Genomic DNA, 25,336 nt, shown 5'->3' with positions numbered 1-25,336 from the left:
GGCAGGTTTATGGAGAACTATATACAAAATAATACGTACTGTTAACTCACTTGTACTTATGGTTATGCGAGAAGTTTTCATCATTCGTTTCCCTCTAAAGAATCTCTAAGTAACTTCGAGTATGAAAACCACACTTGAATCATCTATGTATTCAATACAAGCCATTTAATACTGATTAAGTCACCAAGTCAGTTTGTTGTCAGACGCTAACTATCAAGGAGGGCTTCGGTAAACTTAGCACCGATGAATGCCTGCTACCCCTTCGGAAAATAACGAAAAAAAATCCGAATCAGATAATGACAAGAACAAGACAGATGTTGAAGTCCATTGAAGCTATAAATGCAACCTCCAGTACACTCTCTAGGTATCACCTTTAAGATGTAAATGTTAAACGTTTGACGCTTAGAATGTTCGTGCATATGTTCTATGTGAACACTTTTGTTCAAATATAGTAGCTGCTGAATAATATTTTTTATTTCCTAGAATTTTATATATAGAGTAGATATTTTTTATTTATTCGAACATAGGGATATCTGAGCTATATATAAAGGAATATAACGAAAAGTATAACTGAATTCCATTTTGCTTATATTACAACATGAACAATATAAACACTTTTATTAGAGTAAGAGCAACTAATAGAATGCATTTACATTAGTCCAGATATACAAATGTTTGTTTTATGGGAGCCACTTATCTGAAATAACGGATGTAAAACTTGAAATATTTATTTATTTATATACACACCTATGTTGTTTGAGTCCATATTTAGTTAATATCTAGCCGGCTATTTCGAGTGCTTCAATAAATATAAGTCAATATATATATACCCCAACCTGTCAGCTTTTATGTAATTTCAAATAGGCCGCGTACCTGCAACAAGTCCCTGTATGTTGAGATCTTCAATAGTTCCATGTTTGAGGTCCAGGGTGCGCTCTACAGTGATGTTATTCAGCTGCGGAGAAATCAGCGCGCTCGACTGCATCAGCTGAATAAGTCGATCAACCATGTTGTTTGCACGCGCACTGGGGCCGCCCATGGCTGTACCAACAATTAATATAGATATAAGGACCATGTGTGAGCAGTAAAAACTTGTCAATAAATATGTGTTGTCAGTAGATAGCTGCGTGTTATACATAAGTACAACTTACCGATGATTAACCTTCATGCTACTAATAGATTTCTGATTAATCATGCATAATTATAATCAGTGCACGTAATATTTCTTTAGACATTGGGTTCATTTGTTCCGTGTACGGTTAAGTTGTCGCGCGGAGTACTACGCATGGCTTTATGACAAAACCAAACCGCGATTCCATCTACACATCATTTTCGACATCTTCTGCAATATGCGAGCACTATACATTATCTGTCAGACGGCGATTCCTCACCATTATTTCTGAATGCCTCATCTTGACTGTGGAAGTCGACAACATCCTCGTCTGAAAACCGAGAACAAGTTGCAATAAAAAGATGAGATTACAAAACGTCGATACAGAAACCGCAGGCGCATATCTACCCATTCGTTGACGCTTGCCAAATCTCTTTGTTCAGAGCGTCGGTGGGCATTTCAAACTGTAAAAATACGTAGACTAAAATGCTGTCAATTATGGGGGGGTGGTAAGTTCCCTATAACTGACAGCATAAAATCCAGAAGCAAAATACCTGCCAAGGTGGCTAAGGATGAGGACTCTGGAGGATGATAAGGCTAAGGACGTGGTCAAACACTAGTTAAAAAATGAAACACTAGAACCACCCTGGTCACACATGAGCGTGTCGAATCAAGCCGCAATAACAAACCTGCACAGGATGAATAAATTTCATTATGGCCAACATCTAGTAAAAGCCGTTCATCGTAAATCTGCGGGACCTCATTGTGTTCTTTTTTTTTTTCTTTTCATATATATAATGTTACTCAGCTTGACGTCTATAGCATCTACTTGGAATGCAGGGGAGTAGGCTGGTAACGCGCAGTTCACATGTACCCGCCAAATTCGTCCACCAGCTTCGACGCAACCACTGTTATGGTTTCGCAACTTTAAACAACATTTTGTGGAAATCACTTGTTTGTTCTGTATTTATTGTATAGGGAAGCTGGATTTGCGGAGACTGACATATCAGGCAATTGCATGCCGAACATTGCAAGAATAGAACATTTTAAGAACACCCTATAGCGTACAATCATAAATTTAGAACTCATGGGTAAACTTTATTGTATCTATTTTCTGAATTGTCGTATCCAGGAACCGTATTGATGGCCTTGAATTAGCATTTGTGTGTAAGTAGCTGGTAACAACGAGCTGTCCGATGGTTAGGCATAACTAAAACGGATAACTGAGACTTTTTTTTTGCCAAATTTTAGCACCCATAATTTTAACTGAACTTCTTGCTGGGGTTTTTTAAGCTTACGTCGATCAAGCAAAACTCACAGTTATTAAGCAACAAGAGGCCATATTGTTTATAAACAATAGTTATAGGACCTCGAAACTGATAAGTTTGTACTTGTTTTGGAAATGATAATGCGACTTATCTACAGATTGTTTAAACTGCCGATCTCGCAAGGGATCATCATAATATCGGGGCTCGGTATACTCATAAGCCAGGATAACTATGGTTTGGAAGAAGCAGCATAAAGTTGCGTTCAGGATAGATTTTTAGTTGTATTGAGTTACATTTGTTACAATGTCATTGGTTATATATATATAGATATATATATATATACGAAATAGAAAATATAATCAACGATAGCAATCATTCTGATTGGCAAATTTATCTATGTAAAAGATTTGAACGCTTAACTATTCACTGGATGATGGACGCGACATGATCAATAGCTACCCAATTTGAATGCTCTCAGGAGCTTAGGGCTGGTTGAAGTTATAAATAAAAGAAAAAAGTTTAAATCGATATTGTTTGTCTTGTTTACGGCGAACGCAGTTATCAAGGCGCTTACTAAATACTCCCTAGGATATTAACCATTGCGAGACCATTTAGGATAAATTAAAAGGTTAACCGGTGATCTTCCAAGTTTGCATAACGTTATTCGGAATCGTCTCGACACGGTAAAAAGTAATTACTAAGAGTTTCTCACCAGCTGCAAAAGCAGGATGCAGAGTAAAAAGCAGGAAAAGGATGGTCGCTCCTGTGAGAAGAAGGAGAATAGTTGTACGGCAACAGCAGCAGAAGCAGGAATTCTGACAGCAACACATTCTGAATAGGCATCATTGAACAATCGTTGTGGCAGCACTCGTGCTTCAATCGTATGCCGTTCACCAGCTTCCCCCTGTTACCAGTGCCACAACTCACTTCTACACGATGCTTTCGGTTAAACTTCGATATGAGCTTATATACGTCTCCGTTGTTCGTCTACATGATAACGTCAAAATCATCATTTCATTGATTTGTTGCAGGAGTACCCGTACAGCCAAACAACACTTTTAGGTATTACACTTTCACCACACTTGAGTGATATTATAATATCTGTAGAGATTAGATATTTGTGCGATTCCTGATTCCATGAACACGCACAATCTTTTTTTTCGGTATCTCTGCAAGTCTCAAAATAATATTTAAGCTAGCCATAAGCAAAGAGTTAGCAGATACATTGCAGACCTTGTATGGATAGCATCATATCGTTCTCTGCGTTAAACAGAGCTGAACCGCAACTGACTTAAAGTCCGTTTCAGGTAGTACTATCATCACAGAACGGATGATGCTGTGAAAGAAGACAGAAGTTCACTGGAGGGCTTAGCGTAAAGACGACCAGTCTGTCCGGTTCCGTCAGACGGCTGTTTTGGACATGGCCAAACCTCAATCAGATCCCGGTAGAAGTACAAAAAAAAGCTCGCTCTATTAGACTAGGCAGGACGTGAAGCACGTCAAAATTATTGTGGGACCGTTATGGCGTCGCACATCAATATTACATTGCCTGACAGGTCTTTAAAGATGTTAGCCGTCGGGGCAGATTCCAGTGCACATTCTGGTAGCTTGATGTGCCCAGCCTCATTTACCATCGGCAGCTGGCTGTTGTGTGTCCACTGCTGTTACTAGCCCTGTTATAAGAGTTTTACAACAGAATGGTCCAGGTCCGCTTCAACGGAACAACGGAAGGCCTTCAGCCGTCCAAGCCTATCAGGCTCGCAACAAGCAGGCAAGCGACTGGTCGACCGCGAGGAATTACAGCGACGGTTACTGAAGGTGCTGCAACGATTACCCAGGAGCACAGGCGTGCGGCAAAGGGAGACATTTTCTACCACGAGTGCACTGCCAACTCGATACGACTGACTATTGTTGATACATTGCTTTGCTGAGTGGTAGGAAGGTCGTTCAACGAATAAAATGACCAAAAAGTGGAAAGATAGTAGACGTCTTTCGACAACAAACCACCATCGTATGCACCGTAACCACCATCAGCACGAAGCTTTCTACAAACACTTTGACTGCTCCCGATACGAAACGGATCAGTGGTCGAGTATTCTCATTATCGTCCTGTGACAAGATCGTGGCTCAAGGAGGTATGGTGTTTCGACAAAAGACTATTACAATATATCAAATGAGAAAGTAGAAAGAGTTCACCTTTCCACCATCTGGTAGGGTTTGCTCGTCGCGCCATAACCTGTTAAATAGTGGAGCTTAGAACAAACGTTTTCGAACTCTATTATATACGTGAGTATAGGTACAGATGCATTGGTTTACTGTGAGCAGCACACGTTGTGCGGTCATACCGAGTTTAAGTAAATTGAATCGATTCAATAGCACATGTGGCGTAAAATTTAAAAAATTGAGTGACATGTAGCTGCAATATGGCTAATAAAGGGTAGCATTGGTTTAAAAGAAAGCATATATAACATTTTTTGTTACTACCCGTACCCCTAAGTTCTTTCAGTGCAATCTAGTTTCTCCCTGGTTTTTGGCTCTTGCTAAAAATATAAGCAGTTGATATGCGTCTATATTTCATGGTTGTGGGAGACTTGAATCAAACAAAAATCCTAGTCTGCATACTTTCTATGCATGTTCGAATTCTCTTCATATCAACAGACACACACAATCAGTTTGCTGCTCACTCGTATCCAAAGCACCGTTGCATCTCACGGCGTTCCACCCGCCACTACTACACACACTGGCAGGCATTTCATAAACGCACCAATACACTGCAGAATCAGAACGAAAATAAAAGAAAACTAAGGATAAAAACAATAGGACTTTTTCACTTATGCATGTATCACATAAATTGGTTCCTATTATCTTTGGGCTCAGCCTAAGCGGAGCATTCACGGTAGGTATTCTGTAGTGTTCGCTTATCACTAGCGATACCGCTGTTTCATCTGTCTCATGTGTTTTCTCAACTGTAGGTCAAACGTGAACAATTTCTTCAACCTGAATAAGAAGCTTTGCTTGCTTAGAACAAGATTTTCAAACGCCGGCAATTTTCAAATAATAAAAATCTTCATCTCGTGATACTATTGCGACGACATTGTGCTGATCAGGCTGTGAATATAACATCGGCTGCGTTTCGCCGCAGTGGCTGTCCTGGTCGCCAACCGTGGGCCTCCCCTCTGCTCATCTCTCCTGTTTTGCCAATACAAGCACCAACGAGACAATAGTAGTAAGGTCGAGAGCTGTGCTCTTCTCTCTCCCCCACAACGGTCTTCGTCGTCTTGTTTCTTCTTTCAACACTTCTCACTACGCTTTCCATATCAGTGAGCATCCCCTTTCCCAACCCAGCTCAACGCGCAATTTCCCGCGCCCTCTGGTGGTCTATGTGCTTACTCCTGGGATTGTCACAATGTGTACCGCTATCTTCGATATGCACACGACGCAACATGAGGCTCGTCGGCTTACCCCGGTCTATTCCCAAACTTAGCTACGACTCTCGCACCGAAAACGATGTAGCTCCCGATCCGGGACGAATGAGGCTTATTGTTTGTTCACAGGACGCACTGCTTGCTTCGACCTGCGGCCAACTAGAGAAGAACTACTGTGCGACAAGCAGGAATACGTGATGCGATGCGCTCTTTTTGTTTGTTGACGTCAACTGCGAAAGGCTCGTGAACTGGGACCGACAGCCCATTCCTTCTTTGACGGTCGTGCAACGACAGTTATAGCGCAACAGCGACCACAAATATTACCATGTTTGCATGCGCAAATGCTATAGGGATGCGTTGGTTATCCATATCCGTAGTGGCAGGCATCACACCATTATTTATAACCCCAACCACTATAAAGCGTCGTTTTCAAAAAAACCCGAATGGCAAACGACGCATTTACTTATGTCATCTAGTTACTAGAGTCACTGTTATAAATAAAATGTTATCGATTTGAAGAGAATCAATCTATCAACGATCTTAAAAGTTGCGCTACCCGTGTAGAAGCGAGCCGCTTTGGCTGAATTGGTTTATATTCTACTGCTCAGCTCACCTTGTTTCCGTAAACGTTCAGGCAGATCTGCTTTTTCCACAGATTATTATATTGGCTTAGTGTATGTGTAGTGCCTTAGATAATTTAGGAACCTGTGACGCTTTGGTTTTATGTGACGCCCTTTTTGTTTATTTATTTATATCGGATTCAGATCGAAGTTCTGTCAACTTGAACGGCACAGTTTACATAGAACCTGACTTTCTATATATAATCATGCAACGATGTAACTCAATAAATTCTCACAGATCTCGTGAACTACTTACTGTTTTGACGTTTTCGGGAAACGGTTTGGCTGTGCTCTACGAACTCGATATACCAACCAGGAATTGTTAAATAAAACGGAATGTATTGAGTGAGTTTATTCATGCAAATGTATTTGATGAAAATTCATTTTCGTTCTCTGATCTAGGCCATACCGACGTTTTGCAATATCCATGAAACAGAAGTTACATTATTTGATCGATCTCTCCTAAAGACGGATTAATTTGAGCTTGTTAAATAAAGATCAGATAGGTTCGAACTGATCAACATTCAGAAAAGTCGGCTAGAATGAGACCGATGCTCGCAGTTCCTGCCACCCGTACCGGGCCTGATGTCGAACGTGCCAGCATTCTCAATGGCTATAGACTGTTAACTTTTACTTGACGGAAAAGTTTACTATAGCGGAATAAAATCAGGGAAAACAACATTTTCTGCCATTTCTTAACATGTTACACATTTGACGCAGTTCATACGTGAGTTCGATCAGTGGAATTAAAGGCGTACGGAAGGCAAAAAGTTTTTTATTATTTGAAATATCTACTTTCGTGAAAGTCTCTCGTACGGCTTTTTTAAAAGAACCATTCCCACAGTCTATGTGGAATAAGCAAATGTGAAAATTATAAATATAAACTACAAACCTTTCCCTTACCTTATGTTATCTACCTCAAATTACCGAATGATGACTCAGTGATGTTCTAGAATGCGTGACAAACATTTTCGTTAAATGTTATGCTATCTCAATGTACTTAGAGTAACTTACTCTAAGATACCTAACAAGAAATTAAGTAAAATCAAAATTCGCTATTAAGTTCAGTATTTGTATGGTTGCTATGCTGTTTCATATGTCTGTTTTCGAGACTACAAGTAAATCCAGTAAAACCCGCCGTGTTAACCTGGTCAGTGTAGCGAGATGTTTAATGCTACGCTTACGAAGGAGTGATTCCAAAGAAGTGTCCATACAGAGAGAATAGCTTAAAAAGAGAGAGCAAAAATACCGACAAAAAATCGAACAGTAAACATGCAACGTACTAGCTCCGGCTCTGCGTCGTCTCTCATTAAGTTGTCAAGAAGGAAACGTCAGTCTGATATTTTATCAGAACGGTGCTAAACACAATTGATATCAGAGCCATTACGTTCAAGTGCTAACTTTTGCGTACATTGGATTTTAGAAACGAAATATTCGGTTTACGCAAAACTGAGCCCCCTTCCTTGCGGCGAATTCAAGAGACCGGAACGTGTCGTCGCGGCTCATGCGCTGGTAGATAGAATGCAAATAGATGTCTTGGATAAATTTTCAACTCACTCTTTTAGGCTGTATATATCGATGCCAAAGCCTATACAGAGATCCTAGACCTGCTGTACAAAGACCCTTTACTTGCTCAGTGTGCAGCAGAGTGGTCGAGGCGGATGGATTGCATCCGTTAAAGAATAAGAAGAGCCCGATTAGACCAGCGCGGTACGTACCCCTTTTTCGTGGAATCAATACAATTTTTCATTGGCGACTATTTCTGAGGCTCTATATGTTGTAGAGATGCTCGCAGCGAACCTTGGTAATATGATAATCTTTAGGCAGACATAGCTTAGACCAGTATCTAAGGGGGTCATCTAATGCTTTATCTATGGCACTAAGCCAGTCGTAGCAGCTTTGTTTTTGTTGCAGGATGTCTAATATTAATTAGTAACAGATACCAGCAGGAAATTATGTTTTTTGACAGCCTTTAGCGAAGGGTCTCTGTATCATTCGGACACATACTTCTTCGTTCGAATCCCAAAAGATTTAAAAAAAAAAACTAAATCAAATATAGAAGAAACACGAACAGCGCAAGTACATCTTCAAACTGTTATTTGCAGGACTGAAGATCAATGACTTCCTAGTCGATCATGTATATCAACAAGGGTTCATCAATATATCGTTAAGGGTTGCTAGAAATTATGCAGAAGAAGTACTTTCTATATTTAAATTATCAATCCACAGAAGATACATTAACCAACGGTAAGTTAGATTCAAGATATCGGCTTCATGCATACCGTTAATAATTAGCGGTTTTTAGCGGTTTTCGTTTAGAAGATTGGACCCTATTTAAGTTAGCAGGCAACAGAACGTCTTCAACAAACATATGATTAATTTCGATCATCACTGGTTATATGCTGATATTACTGATTATGAAAACAGGGATTTTTTTTTACAAAATGCTTCCACGTTTTTTGTTTTACTGCTATGTTCAAAGTTTCTTAACAGTGAAAACAGCGTTTAGCTGACTCATACCCTATGCAAAAAAGATCTCATATGTTTGTTTGTTTGTACTCGGGCTACGACGACCAATCGTTAATCAGTATTTGGCGGATCCCTGACCTGGTACTGGCCAGCGTGAATATATATATTTTCAGTTAGAATTTCCTACAAGCTCTAAGCAACCCGACCAATCGCAAGATCGATCTAGTCAAATTATCATCGTGCCCGGTTTGCGTAGTGAGTACACGAGCTTACTGAAGCATGTCGAAACACGTATGCTTTATTACATGTACAGCAAAATTTCAGTATACGACAATCCATTGCAATGTTGTAAGCTGTTGTACGAATATCACAGTGAATCTCCGTATCGACTATAACTGTTTGTATGTAAGGAGTCGCCGATATGTACAGGAGCATAAATATACGATCATGACAAATAGTAAGCGCTCTATCAGCGGCCAGTGGCCCGCATCGTAGCCTCGGAAAGACAGGCACCAAATTTTTGCCATCCAACATCGACATCAACATCCAAAATATGGTCAGAACTTTTCACCGAAATTCAACCATCATGCTAATACTACGATTTGAATAAATTAGAAAGATATACAGACTTCATTGATTATGACAGCTGCTGCGAGTGCTGAAGATTATAGAAGGTCGCCAGCGCTTTTTGGGCTCCATGGAATGGTAGTGCCATTACCTTGGGTAGGTTGTGAACGTGATACCGACCTAAATGAAATAGCTTTTCGTACACATTGTACCTAAAAAAAAAACACAACATTATAGCTACAATTAAGCTAGAGGCCACTGATTTAGAAATAATCATTTATTTCCGAGAAAATGCTAAGGAAATAATGTGTTAATTGAATTAATTGAATGTGTTCCTATATCTACTTTACTCGTAGAAAAAAGATATATGAACACCGCATAACTTCTTCATGCGTAACTATCGTCGCTCGTGCGTCAGAATGAATCAATATATTGTTTAAATGCATAAGAACTTCTGTTTGTACCTTCGTGAATTACAAGGCGCAAATACATGTGAAAATCTTACCAATAATTGAGTCGATTTGGTTCGAAGACCAATTGTGTGACACGATCCCATATGGGTTGGGCAGAACTTTCCTCTGTCCACAGAACAAAGACCAAAACGCATGGCAACAACAGGTGACAAACACTGTAATAACGCCAACATTAAGTCAGACAAGAAGTTTTATTCGTTATCACCAGTTTACTTGTGTTGCTTCAACTTACTTTATTATATATATATACATTTATCTTAATATCACTAAGGTAAATAGCCTTCAACCTATCCAGTCAGTATAATACGGTAAATATATAGGTAAAGCACTTATTAAAATAAGCCTGTTTGGATGTGCTGAAAGCACCAGTTCAACATGGAAAGCTGTTCACTCTAGCTAGTTTCAAATTCCCATTTAAAAACATAATAAATAATTACTTTAGCCATAGGATTTCTAAGATAGGGCAATTCCATAAATGGCTGTACGAACGTGGAGCGAATGGCTTTAGAGCGTTCATTGCAGCTTGTTGTTAACGCTTATAGGGATAGAGGTGAGGCTGTTGGGCTGACAGTAGCAATAACTAAAAGCCGAGAGCTGGAGGGCTTGCCAAGGTCCGACTGGGAAGCGATTCTACGAACTAGAGACGCACCGGATTTGGAAATGGGTATCGGCGAAGCAATTTAAAGCTATTCGAGCTTTTTCCATTTAGACTACCGAAGCTGTTCTTTTTTCGGGGTTACGAATGCTAGTGTTACCTTCAGTGAGTTTGTTCATATAAACGGGCTTCCCAAAACAAGCTGGTCCTGAGAATTCGAACGTGTGCTCCTAGGTGAAACCTTCCTATCTCGAACTCGATTGCCGCAGCGAGAGTGAGTTCTTAGGCTGAGCTAATCCAGCTTGTTTGTGATTACAAACCGGAGAGGCCTGAAGCTCTCTTTGATGAATGTGTCCTGTATCGCGCGAACAATGCGCGATAGCTTCAGGCGGAATGAGATATAAGCGTATGCTGTTCCCAAAACCAGATGTCCAAAACGAATGAAACAAAACAATCTGGTGTCGATGTCTTTTGCTGTATATTGGTAGTACCCGTCGCCCGAAACATCGCGGGGCGTTGCCCCTACGTAAACCGTCACGGCCCATCTAGCCTTCTGGCTGCCGTATATTTAGAGATGACTTGAAAGTAGACTAGTTTACTTTGACCCGCCATGTCATTCTAGGTGAGAGCGGAGCCGAACAAAAGTGCGTAATACTATCGCTAAGAATAAAGAAAGGTTACTCAAATACACAGAGAGAGAGAGAAAGACCTTAGAGCATTTGTTTACGCCTGCTGCTCGTCAAACTACTGTGATTAGCGTACCACAATGTCGTGCTTACGTTGACTAGTATAGCTCTTTTTATGAATCTATGTTGGCTTCCGTTTGGAGTAATGAATCGCACGAGCACACTTTTCCAAAATAGAACCAACATAGCATCAAATGTGCGAGCTTGGTAATGAGGTAGTAAAGCACGCGAACGAACTGTAGATTGGCTAAAAATTTTTGTGAGACAGACAAGTGTATTTACCCAATGTCATGACCCAAGTTAAGTGTAATCCGCGCCAACAGATTTCAAAAGCCGCTGACTCCTGGTAGCTGTACACCGACCGACAATCTGCTGCGTTCGATATTTCATTCGTTTATCTCGTACACGTATTCGTATTAAAATCGCCAATAAATCGTCTGACTCCACAGTTTCAGTTACGGCCGTGAAATGTCGTCCCAGATCTACAGATATTGTTGGCTGTATGAAACGTTGATACAATGCGTTCCCTGCTACTGCTTATTTACCCATAGTGTGGGTGACGGGGATTACGCTGACATCGCTGAGAGTTATACCAGCGTCTCAAAAAGACATTGCAGAAAACCGAAACGAAGTACTCGTTTGATCCACAATTTAAGAAGTACAAAGACCATTTTTCCACACAGATGAGACAAGTATTTTCCGGCCTTTACTACATATTGTGAACAGAACCATACCAGAGGCGCTGACGGCTGACAACTTGTGAGAAAAACGAATCTTAGTTTTCATTTTTGAACAAATTGTTACAGTCAATTAATTATATGCACAGATGAAGCTAATAAATGGCGATAAGTTCTTCAAATTTGCCTGGCGACACATACGGATATAGAACAGTGATTAATGATAAGTCAGGACTGTACCGGGAGCTGGCATCCTGCTGAAGGAAGTGAGCGCCAGTCCGCGATTGCAGTTCCGTCTAGCTTTAAATACTGGCAAAATTTACGCTAGCTATGCATGTTCACATCAATGTTTTGTTACGAATATAGAGAAGTTGCACCGCGAAATGCGGAAGGCACACTGATTGATGATAACAACAAAACGAGTAGTATAACTAATGGTGAAAATGACGAAAATTGTATTTTATCTTCATTGATAAAATATTCTATATTTAGCTCCCTTTACGAACATAAGTTGCTTTTGATTACTTATTAATTACAAATCACGTAAATATATGCACATATATTAGGTGGCAGTCAAAATGGGGCTACATTAATCAAATACAAGAACCAGTATCTAATGATCGTTATCATCTATAAATGTCCGCGCACACACACACACACACACACACACGTTCACCTACATAGACATTTTTGAGAGTCTAAAAATCCTGTTTAAGCCAAATTATAGCTTTGACCTTTTTCCGGTGTAAAAAAAAGGTGGAATGGGGTTGTGGTAGCGTGCAGCATTCTATTTTGGATGGTCTCGCTTATGCAGGAAGATAATTCCCTACAAGTGATTGTTGTCGGATATCTCCTTTTTAATGTAGTTAAAAATGTCATTCCATCTATCAATGTGTACCTGAGCAGGAACATGTCCGCCGGGGAAATTTGGCACGAGATGAGTTATCGTACACACAGGTAGACGTCCAACAATCGTCCAATCTGAATTATTGTGGTAACTATGGTACGGTACTAGTTGTATTGACTTTCACTGCGCAACTCCGACGAAAGCAGCGAAAACGCTGACTTGGGTAATGACCGTTTGGATACTTCGTTTTTCAAACGTTCGTACGCGTAAGTTTACGTACAGATGGCGAATGCTTATTTATACATCATTTTGCCTATCGCCGCATATAACATTGGTATAGAACCACATGGCAGGCATTTATACAAGCGATGTGGCTTCGTTGCTGAAATTATAGCTAAAACTCGCGACTCTGCCGTGTCGTTGAAGCTATTGCTGTCTCGATTGCTGTAGGCAAAGCGCAGCTCCTTCGCCCGAGAGGTGTTAATGCTGGTCTTCAGCGCCAGTCGGTTGATGAAGCGGGTCCTCTCTTTACACTTCAGCATGCTTCTTTATGGCAGTCACATGCGTTGGTCCTGTTGATTGCAGTTGTTAGTGTTTGGTGGTTGTAACGATGACGGCGGAAGACGCCCCCTTTCGCAAGGAACAAATATCGTTTCCGGCCGACAAAGGTGATTTACACAGTAATAGAAAGAATTCGCGTGAATTTATTACGAAAAAAAAGACGCCCTACCTGGCTCTCAACGGCACTTCGGACGTTGGAAATGGGCAACGAAAGGAAAATATTGAAACGAAAATAGAATCCAACGAAGATCTTTTAAGTAGAAAATTGAACTCACTTAACAGACGAGTCACTGTGTAACTATCTCGGTAAAAGATTGCAAATTACGCTATTCTTTTAGGGAGAGGAAATATGAATTTTCTAGCGATAGGAACGGCGCTGATATCTGACTGAACTGGCCCACGCATGGATATGGTATGGCACTGTTATCAGCTAGAGGCGGTTCGCACTCACAGGTCGCATCACAAATCGAGACCGCGATCAACGTTGGGCAGGATTCAGGCCACGGAGTGAAGGGCCACTGGGTAGCCTTATTACATATCATAAACGACTATAAAGAAAACAGAATTAACTAAAATCCACACCGACACATATTCCATGTTTTCATTCCGATAGCGGCTAACCCTCAGCCATTCCGTCAGGCCTGTGGGCAATGGATTAAGTACTGCATAAGGTTAGTAACGCTACAGGCTAGCACGTGAAACCAAGTTAGTGCAATAATCCTAAGTTCTGAAACTGAACGTGTTACGATAACTGCAGTTAGCATTCAATCAAAGTCTATATAGTTGCACCCGATAGTTGTGAATGTATTCTGCTCAAGAGGTGATGATATCTATAAAACGTTTATCCAAGCAGAGGCTGTAAGAAGGTAATAAAACGAAGTTGAAAACGCGCGCGATGCAACAAAGCGACGTTGAGTCTCCCCTCATTTGCGCTAAAGACGGCGTCGATTCAAGGCAAGAAGGCTCTTTGCACGTATGGCAATAGCCGTTTGTTATGAATATGTATCTTGCTTCATATTATACGAGATGTTTATTAAAGGGTGTTTGAAATATGCTATTGTAGCCTCCCTGCTGTTCAAGATAAGCACATGTCATCGTTCGACGCTTTTTTACATTGGAAGTGGCTTGTTTTTATTTGGTGTAGCGAACAATTATATGTGAAATGCGCCAATTCAAAAGAAACACGTGTATGTTCTTTTTGTGCAAGAATAGCTACATGGGCATGGCATCAGTGATTATGGTGATCAAATATTCTGCACCGTATTAGTTAGGATATGATGCTTACGGTCAAAATTCTCTCGTCAGTGATTCGTTGATCACCTGTCGGTAGTCATTCTACTGGCAAGCAGATGGGAAAAGTGTGGCATCTGTTAATAAATAAGCTAATAAAAGTTTACGTAGAGCGAAGTCACCTTTCATCTCGACCAACAAATTCAAAAAATCATTACTTACCGAAACATGTTTCTTCTTAAATGAAGCAACACTATAAGCCTCAATACGTTTCCGAAAGAGTTCACTTTATAAGCTGTGTGTTTCTCGTATCACTGATTGTCCTTGCGTACTTCGAAGCGGTCTTCGACGAACGCTCACCTTTGCACTTCGGCGAATCTATCGACGATTAGCTACACTAACGTTAGAAATGACACCGCTGTCAGGCTAGCATCGAAAGAACATCGGCTCCGAACCGCGTCACTTACTTTAAGCGAATGAAGCGTGTTCCCGTGGACGACAGAACCCTGCAATTTGAACATGCGCCAGACTACGGATCGAACGCGTAAAGGGAAAGAGAGCCGGCATCGTGTGGCTACCCCATACGAGTACTTACCAGGTATATGGATTTCCATTGCTGTGAAGTTTTCGAAAAGCAATGCAAGAGAAACCACAGATGCCTGTAACGGAAGCATGCTATTTTATTTGTTATAGGAATGTGAATCACGATCTACTTTAAAACTAACGCATCAACCAATAAACCAACAAAATGGCTGAACGTATTTTTAACGTATACTGTTATAATTCATTCTGGCTCCAACACTTCTTGCTCAACTTGTCCCGGCAGAATTCGGCTCTGCCGGCAATTAAATCAAACGTATGACTTTAGGGTATTAACTTAAGATCGTTTCGATGACCTTGCACCTAACATATGCGCGTGCAATGGTGGAAATAGTCAAGGTTAGGTAAGGTAATCTTGGGCACTTAGTGCGTAAGGCTACACCAAACGTGATTTTCTTATATTATTATTTGTTGTCTTAAAAAGTAGAGATAAAAGGCATTTCCTTAAAAATAGCAGGAATTGGTTTTACAGAAGCTGAACGTATTTATCATAAACTTTTTTTTTAACTTATTGATTTCCGTTTTCGTTTTTATATGGATGCTATGCATATGGATGGGCAAGACGGTGATGTACTACCGAAGGAAAAGGGATACCTATTTCAACAAGCAGTTGCTTCTAAAAATTGCGATCGCTGGAAAGCTACAACGAGTAATGATCTAGCATAAAATATTAGGTGATATAAAATCCGTGAATACTCATCCCTCGAATGAGGATTCGAGTACAAATTGTTCTAACCTAGTTACAGGGGGCAGGAAGGTGCGAGTGAAAAATTAAAAGCGGAAATTTCAATAAAGCAAATATAGTCTCAAATTCAAAGTTAAGAATATCGTTGAACACGATAAAAGCAGTAGGGCAGAGTGGTAAACTTTAGCCTCCTATAAACTCCTCATGTAGGAAAGAACGTTACAACTTGCTTTTGCACAAAAAGACATGCCGCAGAGCCAAAACGATGTAAGACTGTTTAACATACTAAACTTAATATTAACACAACTTACGTACGCAAAAAGATAGTGAATTTTTTAAGACCCACGACGCTTACTTACATAACTGGATTGATGTAGCTCAGATTCTGTGTACAATTGTTAAAAAATATCACATAGAACCGAGTATGGGTCAAAAGTTTTGTTCTTCTCTATCGTTTGTAATGATGAGCGGTCTTTGCCCAAAACTCTTGGATTCGGTCCTAGATGGTCTCGGGTTCTGTCCAGACGTATTTAGACATATAATAATAAAAAGCTATATATCAATATGGTATACATTATAGCTATATATGGAGTATATACAACATCATCATATGGCAATTATATCATATATGTATAGTATTTAATGCAGGATTTAAAGTCCTATGCTGCATTATATAAATTTTGAGAAAACTGAATATTCTATTTGTGGTATGAAGCTTACGTGGAAAAACCTATCAGTTTCCCGATGAAATAAAGAAAAAGATTTAAAGGTATTCATTTTTTATTCTACGTCATCTAAGGTAACGATGCGTAAGCTTATCGGGGCTTTCACTAATTTGTCATAATGATGTTGCAAAAGATTACTTTCACATATGCTGCAAATCGCATAAGCAATGAAACGCACATAGAACAGCGGTTGGTGATCGTTTACATGCCCTTAGGGTCTCCTCTAGCGGACTCTGAATGGTAGCTCAGATGGTTTCTCGCTATGAAAAGAACCCTTGTATTGGATGGGTTAAAGCTTCATTATATAGGGTCTACCTTTATTACCATCCACTTGTGCAGCTGCACGAAAAGAGTACAATTTTATCTGAAACCAAAAACGAATTCCAAAGTTAATCGGTTGGTTCGATGAGCGCAATCAGACGCAATGGACTCTTTTTTAGTCCTCAATCGTCACTTCAGCCGTACTTCCCAAGGCAGTTGTAATGAAAAAGTAATGTCAAATATACAGTTCTTCAGCTCGATGAGCTGATCACACAGAATACTGTTTCCAATGAATCTAACAATGAAAAAATAGAGGTCGCCTTGAGAGGCAAATCCTCTTAAGTCCCAATCATAGCTGCATATAACCAAAGGTATAGGTTACGTAGTTTATTAGCTACCGAATCGATCTTACGACCTGATAACATGGATACCAACCTCATATATATGTATATATATATAAATATGGATTGTGGCTGGCCATAGTCGGCAATAATCATCGTCGTTCCTGGAGGTAAAAACTATCCTAGAGTTAAAAACTAAGCAGTGGGCTAAAAAAAACTAAAAAGAGCTTCTTTACTGTTCTATATAAGGAAGACTAGGTGCGTGAGGTTACCTACCTAGTTATGCGTAGTACTTTAGCCAACAGTACAGAAGGAGGAAAGAACATTTGTAAAATGAGGTAATCTCGGAAATACAGCAGATCTTGTTTATGACTCTAACAAAACGTAATTTGAAGCTTTAAATACAGCGTATTATTAGTCGATAATCTCTGCCAATGATATCCATTATACGATAGAAGTGATCAAAGGGAAGAACTTCAGCGCCGTTGCTTATGACAGGCAGACGCGCACGATCGATTTGTTCTGTGCATATTTTCGTTCGTAAAAATATTAGCTTTCGTGACACGTGCCTATAATAAGACGTGACATCTGACAATATGGAGCACATTACGCAGAAACGAGTATACTTTGACCGATGCAGCGACGTATTGACAATCAGACACGTTCGTTTTGATCAGTTTGAGAGGAAGGGTGCCACAGTAACAGCATCATAACGGCTTCCACATTCAAGTTATAGGCAGACAATTATTAGATCCTAAAGATCCACAAGGGAAAAACCCTTGTGTTGATCGTCGACTCTCGACTTGGAAAAAACCAATAACTTGGATTCAAAACAAAGTTAGAACGGCTTATTCGACCTCGGTTCTCGCTCAGGCTTTGATGCAAAGATAGATGTCGAAGGCTTCTAGAAGTACTGTAAGATACTGCAGTGTGGCACTTGGGAGATAGATGGAAATGGTCCACACTGAAACGCTACAAATCGGTTTTAAAGAAAACTGTAAATTTTAGTAGCATATTCAATAATAATAAAATAGTTACACAGAAGAGCAGGATTCAGTTCTATTTCCCGTGATAAATCTCAAACTGAAGCTTCGTGTGACGGGATTAATGGCAAGAAGATTTATATTTCCACTGTTCGTCGTGGTATAAGTAGTCAAATATATCCCAATGAGCTACTAGGGAGCATAATGTAGGGTAGATACTTAGTGTAACCCCTTCTCTCAAGTAAATGCTTAAACAAAGAGCTACACTACTTTCTATATGGACTCCCTGATAAATATATAAGAGTTATTTATGTTTTAATATACAATTCCTTTATTAACATAAGTTTATAAATTATTGCAAAGCGATCTTGTAATTTTGAACATTAAAATTTATTGATCTTTTTAAGGGCCGTTGAAAGTAGCACAAAAATGTTTATAGCAAAAAATTTGTTTTGCAAATACGTACTTAGCACAGTTGACGCATTTGGGGTTGCAGTAAAATTTGAAAATGATAAGTCATGTTTAATTCTACCGAAGGCAAATGTGGTACATCATTTTGAGGGCTCTTTTGTAATATCCAGATAGATATCTCTCGCAGAAACTGAACGCTTGGAGATGATCTCCACTATTCCTTCGGAATAAATGTGACTAACTTACAAATGTTTATTATTATTTTTATCATAACTATCATTATTGTTACTACTACCACTACTAATACAAACAGCATGCAGTGGAAAACAAAGAGAGTAATTTGTATTATGAACATTAATATTTATAAATATTTTTAATATTTAGCGAAGTTGCAGGTAAAGCATTTCTGTTTCTCTATTGGGAACTTGGGAATTCCTCAAGAGCATTTATGAAAATTGAGATAATATTATATTGAGACTGCGACCCACAAGGTAGACTTCTCTGTCAGTGCTCACCAGCCATACATCTAATACTGATGGCAATCATAGCTACAAATTTACGAACTACATAAAAAATTCAACAGCTTCGGCGTTTAAAATAAAAATACGCTACATCGAATCGCTACTAACTAATGGAGCATGCTAAATACCAAAGGCTTTTCACTACATCACGAGCAAGACAATACATTGTGAATGTCCAAGTCTTCTATCAATGGGCCCCACTAAATTAAGTCTAACCAGTAAAAAGCTCAGCGTAGTTCATCACATTGAATTCGTACTACTTACAGCTTTTTCACCTCATAAAAAGTGACAAGTTCTGCCAGATCGCGTTGACTGCTCTATGGGGTGCCTAAGCTCTCTCCTCTCAGGTTACTTCACAAGAACAAAACAATATTTTGTGAGCTCCATGAGGCCCAGTCGTTGCGAGTTTAGTAGCGATCGACCCATGTCAATATAGGAGTCGCTACCATTTTTGCTTTTATTGGCAGATAAAGTTGAATTACAACCTTAGTTATTATTCAAGCGAAAAGTTGAGAAAATTTCACTGGACGAAATTCATCTGCATCTTTATCAAGTTTTTCAACCCGGAACGTAATTTTGTCCTCCTCAGGAGATTTCGCTTTATCCTCAACTACCATTCGTTTAACTATTCCATCGGCTCGCTCGGCTAAGTCAGCTGCGTCAGCCACGATGCTTGATGTTTGATCCTTATCTCTTTGTATCGTCGCAAACTTCTCAACAAATGTCCTTGACATTTCATCTATTCGCCCTTTCCAAACGTCCTCAAATATTTGCTGTACGAATGGATCATATTTGAGTTCAAGCGATGCAATGCCCGAATCGCCTATCACCTTAGCAATCTCCTTCAAGTGCTCGGTTTTTGGCTTTGTGGTCGCTATAGGATCATACCTATATATAATGTCCATGAAAAAATAAATCATTTTAGACTCCTTTAAATACATTCTTTACTCATATAAAGTGGATTTGTTCGGATGGGTACTCAGACCTTGCTGTCGATGTCAACATATATGATACATACCTTGGGAGGTAATTCATGTTGTCCTGATAGATGAGATCGAAAAATACAAAGCAGTGTTTTTGTAAATGAGGAACAAGGACGCCGGGTTTTGATGCAAATCTCGTAGCGTAAGCGTAATCCACTAATAATGAGTGTCCCCGGTAAGCACATAAATGAAGAAGCGTATCGAACAAAGCTACTCTGCCATCACTCGCCGATGAAAATACGTGGTAACCTCGACCGCCACTCAGATGCAGCTGTGGACAGAAACAATCGTACCCATCAACTGTACGTGACATGATAAATATAACCCTCCCCTCCCCAAAATACATACTTTCTCCATGTAGATAACTATGTATTTTGTTTATCCACAACTACTTTTATCTTTTGTGAACTAACTGAGTTCTTAATAAGCAGGAACATAAAAGCCTCATGCATATTATTATTATAATTCATCTGAAACATGCACAAAATTAAAGCGTGCATGCGTTAAAGACGTATAATCTCATAGAATATGCATTCTCTTAACATTAGAAATTGCCTTTGAATTGTTAATGGACCAAATGAGAATTTTCTAGTTGCGAATTATGTTTTTAGCGCTTAGGTCGCTTCAGAGCGATCCAAGAAGCATACCAGAAATTGGTGAGATGGATACCATCCTTTTACGACGTAACCTTTAAATGATTCAGAAGTTTTAATATACTCCTTGAGAGGCTTGCTGGACGGAACCGCCGTTGTTCCAAACCTGCAAGGTAAAAATTGTAAACCTCTCCTTATTAGAACTAAATTATAAGTGAAGGTTTTGCATTTAACTAGCAAAACGTATTTGAGATAAAAGTACGGGTTACGCTGCGACCGTTCGAATTTCTATCGAAGGAAAATAAGGGTAAAACTAATAGCTGTAGGAAGCAGCTGTTAAAGTTGTACCATCCTCCCATATATTTATTACCGAGAATTTCCAAGTGCTGGGCTCATGACGTAGGAAAGGTTGGGGGCCGTATAAGTTAAAATTTGCTTAATGCTTCTGTTGAAAACAACCGGTACCACAGAAGAAAAACAGTGATACCTGTTAAATAAAAACTTTTTTTACGAGGCGCGGAAAGTACAATTAATTACTTTTTGAGACAATATCAGTTCAGTACACTTATGTTGCTGGCCGAAATAGCTCAAATGATTTCGATCAGGTCTGTCATTCAACAAAACTAAAGGAAGAACGTATTTCTTTGAAGAAATGGCGGTGATTTTTGCCAAAGAAGTCGATGCATTATCATCATTTACTGCCGAGTTTGGCAAATCAAAAATCATGACTTGTCTACCATATGTCGACGTAAAGTTCTGCTATGCTGTCCAAAGCCGAAAAAAGTTAAATGGACTAAGTACTGGCACATCGATGAGTTGCATTCCGTGCGAGAACATAGGAAGAACAACATACAGGTTTTCTGAAGTCAACTTAATTATACTAAAACCTGTATAACAATCGTGGTTATGGTTGATTGCAGTATAAATGAATGTTAATCCTGAATTTTCGTCTATGTTCATATTATCCGTACTGTAGTGCACGTGGCAACAATATTGTTTTGTGCCAACAATGTACTGCGCCTACAGAATCGTCAAAATGCCTTTCGAAAACAGGTTCATGTGACACGTTGACGGCAACAACGGCAGGACAATACAACAAGTGCGAAGCTATGATACCTCAGCTCAACTTAACATATATACTATATACATACATTTTTGTAAAGCTGAGCTGTACTTGAAGCTCACTTTGTTCCTTTAATTTGCCTGTAAAATTAATATCCTTGGCGCGTTATCACGTCAGCTAATCTAGTAGCCTGTTTTCACCTCACTTTTGCCCATACCGTCTTCCTGGGTGATCACGTAATATAACTCGAATGTAACGACGTTACATTAGAACGTAACTTACCCTCTGTTAGCCTTTCAAAATAAGAGGTTGATTACTTTGCTTCTTTATTGTTCAATGTACCTTTATTGTTCAAAAATACCTAGCCGTTCCATATTACCCCATCTTTTGAAATTCGGTAAAATCTGTTAAAACAAACTGCTATTAATTTTTGTATTGGCATGCATTTAAAGCATTACCAAAGTTTACTTGTATTCAACACGAAAACTTTAGGCATTAGAGAATTATGCCAAAAACGCATGGTAACAGCAATCAATTGTACGTTCCACTTGTTGTTTATAATATGCAGAAGTTCATACCCTGCTTAGGAGAAGTACTTTCATCGATCCCTTTATTTTATACAATGCAAGCAATAACACAATATCTGAAATTATCGCTTTTTCTGATTTCGATCCTGTTTTTGACATTTTGAAAACAAATTATATTAAAAATACAAAGAATAGTAGACAATGGAAATGTAAAGGCGCAGCTAATTACCCCTTTCATTACGAGAATACAAATTAGCTTTCTTTATCCATCCAAATTATGCTGCACTTTGGTATCCTTTGGGGCATATACAAATGGAAACTATACCCTGTAAGAGATTAACTAACGGTTGAAATAAACTGTATATTTAAGAATTGCTAAAACCATCGTGTAGTGCTGTTTTCGATTGTAAGCATCTGATGTTAGGCCGCGTGCAACCGATCCTAGATGGCCTTTTGTTTGGGCTCTTCGGAATTTGTTCTGGAAAATCTGATTATACTGCGATCAATACAGAAAAGCTATTGGCATACCATAAGTCGTATGTGCGTTAATGACAGTAGAAAATTCGCTCTCTCACAAAACAATCATAAAATACACATTTTCGATTTCACTTTAAAAAGTGTCATTTGCGTCAATTACGATACACTGGAATTATATACAATGTAAAAGAGTTGCACAATTCAAATAGGGATCTATCAAGTTACTGCAGTTAATCGATTACACCTATCCACCCTTACGGAGGCACTGCTCCATTTTACGGATTACCCTCTTTCCGTACTGTTATGCGTGGTTGAATTGGTCGAAATTGGAGTCGTTCGGACATCTGATTTATTCTTGACGTTATCTTTCTTTAGAAGTTTGGTCTCATCGCGTCGTTTGAGAGTCCCAGAGAATTTCGGGTGTTTCCTCTCATGTCGATTGAAATCGCCGATGCGACGGAGCGCTCTCTTGCAAAAACGGAAATAACGATTTTTGATTTTTAGATGAAACATTTCATGAACGCGTGGATACGCAGGTCCGGGCAATATTCTCCCGTGGGGTCGTCTGCGGTCACCATCTATCGTAAACGTTGCACTGCACTCGTCACATTTATGCGGGCGTTCACCGGTGTGTCCCTGTTCGTGCACGATTAAATTACCACTTCCGATAAACGATGCATCACAATAACGACACTTGTGAATCCGTTCGCCAGTATGGGCTCTCACATGTTTGATATAATCTGAACGCTGAACGAATGTTCTGCCACACTCCTGACAAGCTTACGGTCGAATGCCCTCGTGAAGACGTTTACGTCAAATTCGTTAGTCAATCAAAAAAATTAGAGAACGCATTATCGCGGCAATGACACTTGTACGGTCGAATACCACAGTGGATGTTCTCAAGTGTTTCTTAGATATCATTAGGCAAAAACTGCATTTAAAATATTGTTCAGCATCGCGCTCAGCGTTTACTTCATTTGAGGAAATGGCTCGCGACTATATTGATTACCTAGTTGAAACCTCAGCTATGATTTTCTCTTGACTAGAAGCAAACGCTCTAAGCCTTTCTTCTTCTACTTTGACATCAACGAGATTTTCAATCGCTACAGCACATATTTTCCTTTCCATACTACTAAGCATATCTTCTCGGAACTTACCGGACTCTACTGCCAATTCAGTCGTTAACCTTTGAACTTCATTGTTCCCTTTACTAACTTGTAGGATAATCTCTGCAGTTAGAGCCTCTAGTCCAGGATGAACATTGTTCACCAGTTTATCTAGTCGCACTTCATCTCAGGTCTGAGGTCTCCGGAGGCAAAAAATTTTGATATTAAACATTATGACACGGATTTCGTTTAGGTTATATACATATATACCATGGTAGATCAAAGAGTTATTTTTTTCTCCAGTACCTGTACCTTTAGAGGGGTTGCAACAAACTTTTATAACGCACTATCTGGAAATACACATTTAGAATCAGTGTTATAGACATAGGGTCAACATAGACTATGAGAGCACGTTACGATCCGAAAATAGGTACAGAAAGGCACATTACCTTTGTTGTGCCAAAGAAGTCAAAAGACGGTAGACTCGATAAACATGCCGCTTTTTCGATTCTAAATGTTTATTCACACAATGTGCATTTCATATTTTGGACGGCAAGCATTCATTGCGTTACGTTTTTTTATATATGACGATGGCCCAACGTATCGCGTGCTAGTAACCTCTTCCTTATGAACCGTTGACTGCCATCGCCATATTCGTTGTGATGTGCACAACATACACACATGCACCTGATTTAAAGGTTCATATCGGAGCGATCATTCTTTTACTCAAGTGTTTGCAAGCAATCCCACAGTGTATAAGGGAAGCTATTTGTTGATATCGTTTCACTAATCTGTTCTCCGTTGTTACTATTGTATAAGAAATAAAGTGCTACTTGAGTTATTGCTCTCGACAACATAAGTTAGGTAATCAACCTTTATGATAGTTACAGAATAGGTACAGTTTTTGCTAACCATAAACAATAGGATATTGCGTTGAAGTGGTTAACAAGATCGACAGCCGTGTCGGACGATTCTCTAATATGGGGTACCTTACTCTCTCTAATATGGGGAAAAACTCTGTATATATAATTATACTTCGTAGTTTCATAGATTTGTAAATTTTCTAAAGCTTCTTCAAAAATCTACCATACGTTACGATATGGAGACACCTACATATAGCGAAAAATTAGAAAAGAAGAAATCTAACTAACAAGATATATTCCGGTTTGCAATCTCTCTATGCTTATAACTTAATACCGTAGACGAATATCGTAGGCAATATGGTAAATAACGAAATACAGACTTAAAGAGGAACAATCCATCGGTACGCCATATTATATGTCCTCATATCAATATCATAATTTACTTTGAGCATGATGCTTCTATATGATATTTAAAGTTAAGAAAACACATTATTATCTCTTATTAGCTTGACGGTTTCATTCAAAGATTAGATTTGAATAAAATGCATAAAATTCGCGATAGTCTGTACGATGCAGTTATATGCCTGAACACTAAACTCCCAACAGCCAAACCAACTGCCACATCCTCAATCCATCCAGCTAATAATCCTACTAACCCAACTGAAACT

General features: G+C 39.3%; 2 protein-coding genes and 2 long non-coding RNA genes across 7 annotated transcripts in view; 1 reads left to right on the top strand and 3 right to left on the bottom strand.

The window, feature by feature from the left end:
* Positions 1-873: 873 nt before the first annotated feature.
* On the bottom strand, positions 874-5,368 carry LOC111268072 (uncharacterized; the record flags this gene model as incomplete). The annotated part of the gene is given in 3 exon segments (XM_022846803.2): positions 874-1,041; positions 1,392-1,442; positions 3,092-5,368. Coding segments are annotated over 3 exon segments (337 nt in total), but the record flags the coding sequence as incomplete, so codon positions are not given.
* LOC111268073 (uncharacterized) lies at positions 4,451-6,792 on the top strand. The gene is made up of 2 exons (XR_002684985.2): positions 4,451-4,514; positions 5,352-6,792. It is a non-coding gene; the product is annotated as an uncharacterized LOC111268073 (long non-coding RNA).
* A 2,370-nt stretch (positions 6,793-9,162) lies between these two features.
* LOC147752442 (uncharacterized) lies at positions 9,163-16,790 on the bottom strand. 2 transcript variants are annotated; one of them, XR_015314056.1, is made up of 4 exons: positions 16,718-16,790; positions 14,752-15,188; positions 9,966-10,088; positions 9,163-9,672 (listed from the first exon to the last, which is right to left on the bottom strand). It is a non-coding gene; the product is annotated as an uncharacterized LOC147752442 (long non-coding RNA). The 2 variants fall into 2 exon arrangements; XR_015314055.1 differs by lacking the exons at positions 14,752-15,188; positions 16,718-16,790 and adding an exon at positions 12,790-14,707.
* Positions 16,771-25,336, bottom strand: part of LOC111268071 (uncharacterized) — a 14,763-nt gene continuing 6,197 nt past the window's right edge. For 2 of the 3 annotated variants that reach the window (XM_022846800.2, XM_022846801.2), the window contains exons 9-11: positions 20,687-20,798; positions 20,075-20,310; positions 18,493-19,944 (exon numbers count right to left, since the gene is read on the bottom strand). In XM_022846800.2, coding sequence (XP_022702535.1) covers positions 19,554-19,944; positions 20,075-20,310; positions 20,687-20,798 — 739 coding nt within the window. In that variant the 3' untranslated portion in view covers positions 18,493-19,553. Of the gene's footprint in view, positions 16,904-18,492; positions 19,945-20,074; positions 20,311-20,686; positions 20,799-25,336 lie in introns of those variants that run through there. The other variant, XM_022846802.2, reaches the window with a different exon arrangement.

The sequence above is a fragment of the Varroa jacobsoni genome, unplaced genomic scaffold (genome assembly GCF_002532875.2).
Source record: "Varroa jacobsoni isolate VJ856 unplaced genomic scaffold, vjacob_1.0 scaffold_1254, whole genome shotgun sequence".
Lineage (NCBI taxonomy): Eukaryota > Metazoa > Arthropoda > Arachnida > Mesostigmata > Varroidae > Varroa > Varroa jacobsoni.
This window is presented reverse-complemented; position numbering and strand designations above follow the sequence as displayed.